This window comes from Eubalaena glacialis, chromosome 18 (genome assembly GCF_028564815.1).
Source record: "Eubalaena glacialis isolate mEubGla1 chromosome 18, mEubGla1.1.hap2.+ XY, whole genome shotgun sequence".
Classification (NCBI taxonomy): Eukaryota; Metazoa; Chordata; class Mammalia; order Artiodactyla; family Balaenidae; genus Eubalaena; species Eubalaena glacialis.
This window is the reverse complement of record NC_083733.1, coordinates 70,162,472-70,174,220: the sequence shown is the minus strand read 5'-3', so window position 1 is coordinate 70,174,220 and position 11,749 is coordinate 70,162,472. Positions and strand designations below refer to the sequence as shown.

General features: G+C 46.8%; 1 protein-coding gene across 3 annotated transcripts; it reads right to left on the bottom strand.

Annotated features, from left to right (window-relative positions):
- Nucleotides 1-232: 232 nt before the first annotated feature.
- On the bottom strand, nt 233-8,762 carry ZNF584 (zinc finger protein 584). 3 transcript variants are annotated; one of them, XR_009697816.1, is made up of 4 exons: nt 8,425-8,762; nt 7,420-7,546; nt 730-2,727; nt 233-468 (listed from the first exon to the last, which is right to left on the bottom strand). XR_009697816.1 is itself a non-coding variant. In XM_061172764.1 (4 exons), exons 3-4 carry the CDS (start codon nt 7,451-7,453, stop codon nt 1,724-1,726), a joined length of 1,038 nt encoding a protein of 345 aa, XP_061028747.1. In that variant the 5' UTR covers nt 7,454-7,546; nt 8,345-8,448; nt 8,652-8,762; the 3' UTR covers nt 233-1,723. The 3 variants fall into 3 exon arrangements, 2 of the variants coding, with proteins under 2 accessions (XP_061028747.1, XP_061028746.1); XM_061172764.1 differs by having other exon boundaries at nt 233-2,727; nt 8,345-8,448; nt 8,652-8,762; XM_061172763.1 differs by having other exon boundaries at nt 233-2,727.
- Between the last annotated feature and the right edge of the window lie 2,987 nt (nt 8,763-11,749).

The window sequence follows — 11,749 nt, the reverse complement described above, 5'->3', positions numbered from 1 at the left end:
CCTGCCATCAGGGGGTGGCTGAGAGGAATCACTGAAGTTAAAGGAAGCAGCGGTTTCCAACCCCAACCCACAGTACTGGCTGAGCACCATGGCCCAAAGCCCCTCAAGTCTGGGGTTGGTGGCTCTCTCCCCAAACATACCTCTCAGCTAACATTTCCTTCTTGACATGAAGCACAATTTCTAGACCAGGGACACAGCTACAACCACATAACAAGTTTCGCTGAACTGACATTTTATTTACCTTTTGAAAAAAGTTTCCAAAATTTTAAACATAGATCTGGATCCATATGTTGATTCAACCACTTCATTCCCTGGAGCCCTGGGACAACGGCAGCAAAAACAGCCAAAGCCATGGTGTGCAGAGACATCAGGAACACTAGCTGGTTCACAAAAGCCACATCCTAGGACTACAGGATCTTCTTTCAGTCCCAGGGTGATGGCCATGAGGTGAACATGCCCGGAAAGGCTCTGAGAATCCAGGAAACCTGTAGGTTATTTGCTGACAGTGACCTTGGACACAGGGAAAAGGTTTGCAATTCCTGAGAAATTCTGCATGCCGCACCCTGTGAAACCATGGTTCCTGGAACATTTGTGGATGCCTCTTTAGAACCAGCTCAAACCCTCTTGTTTACCAGACTCCCCACTCCACATGACCTCACTCAGTGCTTCTGTGTCCACTTACTCTTTCCAACAGGCCCCTGTAGGACTTACGGCCAGTCTAGAACTTACCTCCACGTTCTCGATTTCAGAGGGCATGGCTTCTGAGCTGATTCTGGAAACAGCTTCTTCTGACCAATGCTGGAGATTGCAGAACATTCCCTGGGAACAAGGAACCCAGGTGCTTGTCCCTAGTCACACGGGGATCTTATGCCAACCACCCCATTCTTCAGGTGAGCTCTGGATCCTCAAGTAAACCTGACATCCAGGCTGAAGATTTATCCACAAAGCCCTTCAGTCTTTCCCTGGAGGTCTCAGGCACCAGTGCAAATTAGGCCAACCTTGACTGGAGCTGTCCTCTGCCATCCTGCTGTCCCCACTGAGGCAGACAAAAGTCAGGGACCCCCACAGAAACTGTTCCCTCTATCCATGAGCCCAATTTTGTTCTCAATCCTTCCATACACAGATCCCAAAGATTAAGGGTGGTTTAAACAAAAAGGCTTTTATTACCAGACATTCCAGAGCAGTGTGAGCCAGTTCCAGGGTTGGATAAATGCACGACAGGGACCAAATGTAGTGTCAACAGTGTCCATGAAAATGGTTAACCTTCCCTGGAAGCCCCCAGCAGACACTGCTCAGCTACTCTTGGCCAGAACTAGGTCATGTCCACACCTAAATCAGTTGGAGGTGGAGGGAATAAGACCCATTATGGGCTCCACCACTCATGATTCTCTCCTTTATCAAGTGGGGAACACAGAGGTCAGCTTCCCTGAGCACACACAGTGACTGATGCACACCAAGGGGACCTGCCAGGTGGTAGAAGTGGGATGGCTTCTGTCACAGAAACTGGCAGTGACTCAACACTGCCAACAGCCTGGGCAGGTGAGAGTGCAACACAGCTCCTGAACACTTCCCACATACCTGGCGCCAGCCCAGTGTGGGTGCTGGGGTGTGACATGTTTAGCTTTCAAATGGCTACTCTCCTTAATCTCCTTTCTGGAGTGAGACCTTTCATGTTGAACAAGGTGCCAGCCATGGCTAAAGGTTTTCCCACATCCCCGTCCTCCTATGGCCTTTCTCCAGTGTGGACTTTCTTGTGCTGAAGGAGGGTAGAACTATGTTTAAAGGCTTTCCCACATTCTGTACATTCATAAGCCCTCTCTTCAGTGTGGAACTGCTGGTGCCGATTCCGGTAGGACCTGGTAGTGAAGGTTTTCCCACACAGGCTGCACTCGTAGGGACGTTCTCCAGTGTGGACTTTCCAGTGCTGATACAGCCCAGAGTGGGTCACGTAAGTTTTCCCACATTCACTGCACTCATAGGGCCTCTCTCCAGTGTGAACTCTCTGGTGAAGAATGAAGCTATGGTTGTATTTGAAGAATTTCCCACATTCCCTGCACTCATAGGGCCTTTCTCCAATGTGAACTTTCCGGTGCCGAATGAGGGTAGACAGAACGCTGAAGGACTTCCCACACTCGCTGCACTGGTAAGGCCTCTCTCCAGTGTGAATTCTCTGGTGCAGAACAAGTGCATCTTTGCGGTTGAAGGTTTTCCCGCACTCACCACACTTGAAAGGTTTTATGCCAGTATGAACCTTCTGGTGCTTCCTCAGTTTAGATGGGTAACTGAAGGCCTTCCCACACTCACTACACACATGGGATGTTTCTCCAGTGTGAGTTTTTCGGTGATGAACCAGGGTTGAGCTCTCCTTGGGGGCATTTCCACCTGCTGGGCACCTGAAGGGTCTCTCTTTGGCGTGAGTGATCAGATGGTCGAGGAGCTCGAAGGCCTTCAGGAAGGCTTGCCCGCAGTCGCTGCACTTGAAGGGCTTCTGTGTGGCGTGGGCTCCCTGCTGTTGCTGGCGAGTGGAGCTGGGTGGGAAGGCCTTGCGCTCGGTGCTTCTGTGTGGTGTCGCCTCTCTGTGGGTGGCCTGGGGCTGGAGGAAGCCTAAGGCGGCAGGGATGTCCTTCCCAGACACCCCAAACAGAAAGGGGGTCTCTGACAGGCGGACTCTGCGGCTCTTCACCTGCTCGGGAGGGGCTTCCTCATCCCGCAGTCTACACAGAAAACCTGAGACAGAAGAGTCAGTCACTGAGAGCTGGCTTAGAGGGAAGAGGCACCTTCATCACCAGTGCATGTCAGACACACCCATAAAGGAGTCCACAGAATTGCCAGGAGGTTGCAAGGAAAGGTCTGGACGAGGAAGGGCTGGCCCAGTGGAACAGGGCTCTGCCAGAGCCCAGAATAGGGGAGACCTCAACAGGGACCAGGACACAAAGATGGGAGCAGTGCAGGGAAGGGATTCAGGGCCTCCAAGTCACTTCTGTGCAAAGGGTATCGGCAGGGCCTTAGCTGCTGGGGACAGCAAGCACTGTGAAGAGGCTGTGTCTACTCCACCGAAAACATGACTGTGACACAGTAGCTGGTGTTCAAGTATTACTGAAGGATATGTACGCATCTCAAATCACACACACAGGAGGTCACAGTGGACAGCTCTGCACTGGCACAGAGGAGAGGAAACGACAAGACACAGAGGCCAGAGAGGTGGGTCATCCAGAGCCTGGTAGAGATAGCAAGACCACACAGTGAGTCCACAAGAGGGGAGAGAAAAGGTGGGAATAAGGTGTGGTCACTGGCCCCAGCACCAAAATGCCAGTGTACTCAGATACCCATCACTGAAACCAAGGCACCCCCTAGCCCCATTCACCAAGACCAGGACCCATCCTGGCCTCTGCTCTGCTGACCACAGTCATGTCCACCATGTTGGGCACCCAGGGCTCTTCCTCACCCTTCATTTGGCCACCTCACCCTTCATAGGGACCTCCAAGGTGCAAAGCCTAGGAGGTAGAAAGGTAATAAGATGCCAGCCCAAATCAAGGCTGACCCATCCCTACACGTACCACAGGAAGCTCATGTCACCATGGCAACCAGGAAGGAAACCAAGTATTAGAACATGAACCTCTTCTGTACATTTTTAAAAAAAATTGTCAGAGAAGCAATTGTAATGTTCATTTTTTAAAATTTATTTTTTAAATTGAAATATAGTTGATTCACAATGTTGTATTAGTTTCTGGTGTACAGCAAAGTGATTCAGTTATATAAATATACATATATATTCTTTTCCATTATAGATTATTACAAGACACTGAATATAGTTCCCTGTGCTATACAGTAGATCCTTGTTGGAACCTCTTCTGTACATTTAAAAATTTGTTAAGAAGGTAGATCTCATGGTTTATTTGCTTTACCACAATTTTTAAAAAAAGACCCTCCTGTGAAGCAAAACTGACATAACTAAAGAAAGAAATAGACAAACAATAATATTTAGAGACTTCAATTTCTAACTTTCATATATGGATAGAACCACTAGGCAGAAAATGAAAAAGGATATAACACATGAATAACACTAAAAATCAACTAGACCTCCAAGACATCTATAGAACATGCCACCTAACAACAGCAGAATACATATTCTCCTCCATTCTCACATGCACATGGAACATTCTCCAGAATAGACCATTTGCTAGGATATAAAACAAGACTCAGTAGACTTCAGACGATTGAAATCATACAGAGAATGTTCTCTAACTACAAATGAATTAAAACAGAAATCAACAACAGAAAGAAATTTGGAAAACCCACAAATTTTTAAAAATTCATTCCCATTATGGTTTATTATAGGATATTGAATATAGTTCCCTGTGCTATACAATAGGACCTTGTTGTTTATCCATTCTATATATAATAGTTTGCACCTGCTAGTCACAAACTCCCAATCCATCCCTCCCCTGCCCCCCCCTTTCCCTTGGCAACCACAAGTCTATTCTCTATGTCAGTGAGTCTGGGAAACTCACAAATTTATGGAATTTAAATTAAGTACTCCTAAATAACCACAAGGAAAGTTACAAAACATTTTGAGATGAAAGAAAAAGAGAACACAACATACCAAAAGTTATCGGGAAAAGTATTGCTTAGAGGGAAAATTACAGAAACATCTCTGAACTGTCTTATTCACAACACTTCTGACACCACATGCATGCGGGCTTTTCCATACCATTTCTCCAGCTCTCTGACACCAACTGGGTGTTCAAGGATTCAATTCAATTCTGACACCAACTACCTGGAATTAGCATCAGATCCCACAGGTTATGGACGCAGTCCCACAAGACTGCCTCCACTTCAGACATCAACGGAAAGTCCCGGGCCTCCTGTACTTTCTGACCAACTGACTATAAATCTGGGATTCTCACAATTATTGATTCCTTCTCAGGTTCAATAATTTGTTAGAACAGATCAGAGAACTCAGGAAAAGAGTTTACTTACTATTACCAATTTATTTTAAAGGATACAACTCAGGAACAGCCCAATGGAAGAGATGAAAAGGCCAAGGTATGCCAGGGGTGGGGATTGAGGACATAGGGGGTAAGAAGTGTCCATGCCCTTGATGGCACCATTCTCCCAGGATCTCGCTGTGTCCACTAACCCAGAAACTCTCCGAACTGGTCATTTAGGAGTTTTTATGGATGTTTTATCACATAGGCATGATTGATTAAATCACTGGCCATTGATGACTGGCCCAGTCTCCAGCCCCTCTCCCTTCCCCAAAGGTCAGGGTAGGGAGGTGGAGAGGAGGGGTTGGGAGTAGCTGAAAATCCAACCTTACAATCATGCCTTGGTCTTTCTGGTGACCATCCCCCATCCTGAAACCATCTAGGGGTCCCCAGCCACCGTCAACCCATTAGCATACAAAAGACTCTCGTATCACTCCAGAGATTCCAAAGGTTTTAGGAGCTGCATGCCAAGGAACTGGGAACAAAGACAAAGTATATATTTCTTATGTCACAACACACATATTAAAAAAAAGATCTCTATATGTGTAACTGAATCACTTTGTTGTACCCCTGAAACATTGTAAATCAACTACACTTCAATTAAAAAATAAATTAAAAATTATTTAAAAAGAATCTTCAACCAATATCCTAACTGTATACTTCAAGGAACAACAACAACAAAAAGCAACCCAAGACTAGAAGAAGGAAGGCAATAAAAAAGAGCAGAGATAAACCGACTGAAGAAGAAACAGAACAGCTGAATAGACTTAAAAAAAAAGACAAAACTTCCCTCACAGGAAAAAAAAAAAAAACTAGGCCGAGATGGCTTCACAGATTAATAATAACACAGGAATAAGAATTAACCAGGGGACTTCCTGGTGGTCCAGTGGTTAAGAATCCACCTTCCAATGCAGGTGACTCAGGTTGGATCCCTCGTTGGGGAACTAAGATGCCACATGCAGGGCATCTAAGCCCGGGCGCCACAACTACTGAGCCCACATGCTGCAGCTACTGAGCCCATGTGCCACAACTAGAGAGCAGCTCACGTGCCGCAACGAAAGATCCCGTGTGCCACAACTAAGACCCGACGCACCCCAAAATAAATAAATAAATATATTTTTTTAAAAAAAGAATTAACACCAATATTTCACAAACTGTGCCAGAAAAAGAAGAGAAGGGAACATTTCCCAACTCATCCACTGAAGCCAAAATTATCCTCATACTCAATCCAAATAAAGACATAACCAGAAAAGAAAACTATACCATTGATAACTCTTATGAATATAGAAAATCAATTACTGTAATATACCACGTTAACAGAATAAAGGACAAAAATCACATAGTCATTTCAATAGACATGGAAAAGCACTGCACAAAATCTAACGACTTTTCTCTATAAATGCCCTCAACAAACAAGAGAAGGGAACTTCCTCACCTGAAAAGGGCATATGCAACAAACCTACAGCTAGCATCATACTTATTAGTGAAAGACTGAACGCTTTTCCCATAAGATCTGGAACAAGACAAGGATATCTACTCTTACAACTTATATTCAATAAAGTACTGAGGTTCTAGCCAAGTCAGTTAAGCAAAGGAAGAAGTAAAAATATCTCTACTCACAGATAACATGACATTATATATAGAGAAAATACCAAGGAATCCACCAAAAAGAATAACCATTAGAACTAATAAATGAGTTTAGCAAGGTTGTAGGATACAAGATCAGTATACAAAAATCAATTATATTTCTATACACTAGCAATGTACAATCTAAAATGAAATTAAGAAAGTAATTCCACTTAAAAGAGCATCAAAATGAATAAAATATTTAGAAATAAATTTAGCCTTGTACACTGAAAACACTTTAAAAAATTACAGAGCTAAATAAATAGACATCCATGTTCATGGATTGAAATACATTAAGGTGGCAATCCTGGGAATTCCCTGGCGGTCCAGTGGTTAGGACTCCACGCTTTCACTGCCGAGGGCGCGGGTTCAACCCCTGGTCGGGTAACTAAGATCCCACAAGCCACTCAGCGCGACAAAAAAAAAAAAAAAAAGATGGCAATCCTGCCCAAATTGATCTGATTTAAATTCATGGCTCTCACCTGGCCCAGGGAGGCCCCTATAAAACTTCTTTTGGAGGAAGAAGGCAAAAACTAGAGCAGAGAGGGCCCACAGCTTCAGCAAAGTCACGCGGCCAGAAAGAGGAAGAGCTGGATAGGATTTGTTAGGCAAACTGTAGACATCTGAACCCCAAGCCCTACTCCAGGAGCCTGTAGGGCAACAGGTGTTGAGGCTGCCAACAGGGCTCGTCAGAGAGAGGCAGGGGAAGAGCACACAGCCTCTGTGGGCTTTAAGATACACAGAACTTCCCATGGATTAAAGGCAGAGGTGGTCAGTTTGCTGAGGGAAAGTGTGAGAGACTTACCCAGTGAGCCAATGAGTGCAAAGTTCTCCAGCATAACATCACGGTACAGGCTCCTCTGGGTCAAATTAAGGAGCCCCCACTCCTCTCGGGAGAAATACACAGCCACATCCTCAAAGGTCACCGGGACCTGTAATGATGAATTCAACTGAGCCTTAGGGTCAATAGTGGGCAGAAAGCCAACCAAAATATGAACAGAGAAACACATCCATGCCCTTGACCTGTGTCTCAGGGTCCTGCCACATCTCTCACTGACATCATCTTTCCCTTTGAGCCCGCACCCCTCACATACCCTCATACCTCCCTCCTCCTAACACCCCTATCTCAGAGGATTCCCAGGGCCCCCAGTACCATTGGTGCCTCTTTCTTCATGCTGCTACTAAATTCTGCATCCAGCCCACAACAACAGGCTGGTGACCAGAGAGATGCCATCTATGTACCCCGCCAAGCACTCAGGCCCCACCCTATTTCCTGCCAGCCAATTCCGTCCGTGTCCTAGAGATCACCTTTCATAAGGAAAAACCCCTATGTTCTCCTCTCTCTCTTCGGCCTGAGTACATCATCCAAGGGCCCTCCAGTCTGTCCTCCTGCATGCCAGACACATAACTGTACCGCAGCATGGTACAACTCCACACCCTCACCACAGCCTCGCCAGTCCACCCCACTGGCAACTCCCGCGTTCCACTGTGCACAGTGGTGTGTGTCTCCAGTGCGCTACCACAGAGAGCATCTTCAATCCCACCCTGCCTCGTCCACCCCACACCTCCAATGGCCCACAGCCAAGGACAACCCCCAGCTCTGCACAGAGGACCTCCTCACCCTTCAACCCTCAGCCGCCGGGATCCACACACGGAGCTCCGAGACCCCCGGCCCGCCTCTTCTCTATCTCTGCATAGATTGTCCCTTCACCTGTGATAGCCTTCCTCACCTGTCACGGGCTCATTCAGAGTCCGGACCCGCTGGGTGGGGATCCAGGTGGTGAGAGCCTGGGGCGCACCTCCCACTCACCTGCGCCTCCTCTGCCATTGGAACCTGTGGGCGGAGAGTTTCAGCGGACGCAGCTGAGATCCGCACCCGCCACCCCGCCCAGCGCGCTGGAGCCTCCGGCCGACCGAGGAAAATGTGCCCGAGGACTGGGAGCAACCTCGGGACGTTCTCAGGGTACGACAGCGAGTCTCAGGAAAAGGGAGTCATGCCCGGGGGTCACGGCGCATGCAAAGGCGCGGCGAGGGTACCTGCGCTTCTCTCAGCCGGGGTAGTCTCTGCGGTGCGAGCGCTGCCCTCAAAAGTGCTCGCACCGACCACCAGCGGCGGCAAAACGGGTACCACAGGGCAACGCCGGAAGTCCCGCTCCGCCCCTCCCGTGCGCCTCCGTTACGTCTGCGCCCGCGTCACCCGCGACTTCGTTCGGGGCGGGCGCGAACTACGTTTCCCATAAGTGACGTCGCAGACTGCGTCCGTACCGACGTAGCCAATGACAGCCCAGGAGAGGGGCGTTTCCGGGAGAGCCTCGTGGGAGGGGCAGGGACTTCCGGTGTCGGCTTTAGTTCCTTTGGACCCGCGCCGGGGCGGAGAGACAGGGTTGCTGCAGGGGGGGATGGCGTCCAGAAGGCTCCCCGGGCCCGCGGCCTGCGGAGCGGGGGAGGCGCGAGAGTCGGGGAGGTCCCACCACGCCCTGTACCCGCGGTGACCGAGCCGAGGTGACCCCGGCCGTAGAGAGGTGCAACTGAAATGCACTCATTTCAAGTGCAAAGTTTGATGAGGTTGGAAAAATAAATACACCCATTTATTAGATTCGAGTCACCCTCTGTATTTATCTCCTTAGCCCAATACAGCTTTGTCCCACCCACCTCCATTATGCTGTTTTTGGCAAATATATTTGTTTGTTATAGGCCAAACAGTACAATTATACTGGTTTTATACAGTTGCTTTTAATATAAGAAATATGAATTTACGCTTTCTTTTATACACATGTCAATCATTACAGTATCATACAGAATAGTTTTGCTGCATGAAAAATCCCCTCTGCTCCATCTATTTACCCCTCCCTCCCCCTGAGTCCCTGGCAACCACTATTTTACTGTCTCTATAGTCTGGCCTTTCCCAGAAAGTCATAACGTTGGAATCATACAGTATGTACCTTATTCAGACTGACTTTTTGACTTAGGAATACACATTTAAGATTCCTCCATGCCTTTTTGTGGCTAGATAGCTCAGTTCTTTTTATTGCTAAATAATATTCCATTGTATGAATGTACCAGTTTCTTTATTCATTTACCTATCGAAAGGCATCTCAGTTTGATTCCAGTTCTAAGCAATTATGAATAAACCTGCTATAAACATTCCTGTTCTAGTGTCTGTATGGACTTGTTTTCAACACATTTATATAAATACCTAGGAGTGTGATTGATCATATTATAGAACTGTATTTAAGTTTGTATGAAACTGCCAATTGTCTTCCTAAGTGGTTATATCATTTTGCATTCTCACCAGCAGTGAGTGAGAGTTCTGGTTCCTCCTGTTGTCAGTATTTTGGATTTTAGCCATTCTAATAGATATGTAGTGATACTGTTTAAATTTGCAATTCCTTAAAGACATATGATGTTGAGAGTATTTTCATCTGCTTGTCTCTGCCATCTGTGTATCTTCTTTGGTGAGGTGTCTGTTCAGATCTTTTGCTTTTTTTTTGGCCGTGCCACGTGGCATGCGGGATCTTAGTTCCCCTACCAGGGATCGAACCCACGCCTCCTGCAGTGGAAGTGCAGAGTCTTAACCACTGGACCACCAAGGAAGTCTGCATTATCCTTTTAAAATTGACTTCGTATTCTTGAGCTTTAAGAGGCTTTGTTTTTTTGTGGGGTTTTTTTTTTGGTACATTTTGGATAAAAGTCCTTTATCAGATTTATGTTTTGCAAATATTTTCCCCTAGTCTATGGCTTGTCTTTTCATTCTCTTTCATGGTATCTTTCACAGAGCAGAACTTTTAATTTTAGATAAGTCCAACTGAATTTTTTTCTTCATGGATCATGCTTTTTGTGTTGTATCCAAAAGTCGTCTCAATGCCAAACTCAAAGTCACCTAGATTTTTTTTCCCATATTATCTTCTAGAAGTTGTACAGTTGTACACATTTAACTCTATGATCTTTTTTGAGCTCTGGGTCCAACATGTAGCCTTGACATTCTGGCCACAAGATCTGGCCCACAGAGCTCTTTATTCTTTCTAAGGAGATCTTGGGCAGCAAGACAAATGAGACGAAACCTGAACTTAGACCTGCTCACTACCATCATGCTGTCCCCTCTGAAGCGATGTCAAGATTTCCCATAAAAGGCCTTCATTCCCCTTCAGGCCAGCACTGCCCAACTCTGTTCTCAGTCCATTCCACACAATGAACAGAAACCTCAGGATTAAAGGTGGTTTAAACCATTTGTCATCACACAATCCAGGGGAGCATGAGGCAGACAGTTCCTGGGTTGGAAGAATTCAAGGCCAGACAGATCTCATATGGGCATCATGTGTGGGGTGAAAAACAACCATGAAGAAGAGAGACCTTCTCTAGACCCGGAGCAGACCCCAGCTCAGATCTTCTTGGACAAGGGTGGGTCATGTCTGCGCCTAAACTATCAGTGAGGAGGCCAAGAAGCCCACTAAAGGGCTCACACCACTCACGATTCCCTCCAGGGGGACTTCCCTGGCGGTCCAGTGGTTAGGACTCTGCACTTCCACTGCAGGAGGCATGGGTCCGATCCCTGGTAAGGGAACTAAGATCCTGTATGCCACGTGGCGCAGCCCCACCCCAACCCCCCCACCAAAAAAAATAAAAAGATTCCCTCTAGGAAAGGAGAGCACTGAGGTCTTCCTTCCTTGGGCATGCTGGGTGACTGATGCTCACTGTGGCAGCTGGTAGAGGGTATATAACTTCTACCACAGGCCCTGGCACAGGGATGGTCAGAAAGTGCAATGTAGCTCTGGAAAAATGTCCACGTACCCAGTACTCACAGGGAATCTCCTCAGTAGGATAGGACTGTTAGAACATAAGAGCATAGTAGTCAGAATTCTAAGATGGCTCCCAAGATTCTTCCATTCTAATCCATGAGATTGAATATGACGGATTTTACTACCATGATTAGGTTGTTATGTGGCACAGATGACATTCAGAAAGGGAGATTATCCAGGCGGGCCTGATCTAATCACATGGGCCCTTTAAAAGCAGAGAATTTTCTCCAGTTGTCGGCAGGAGAGGGAGTCAGAGATTTGAAGTATGGAAGGGATTTGATCCACTCTTACTGGCTTGAAGGTGGAGGGGCCCACGTGTCAGGGAAAGTAGGTGGCACA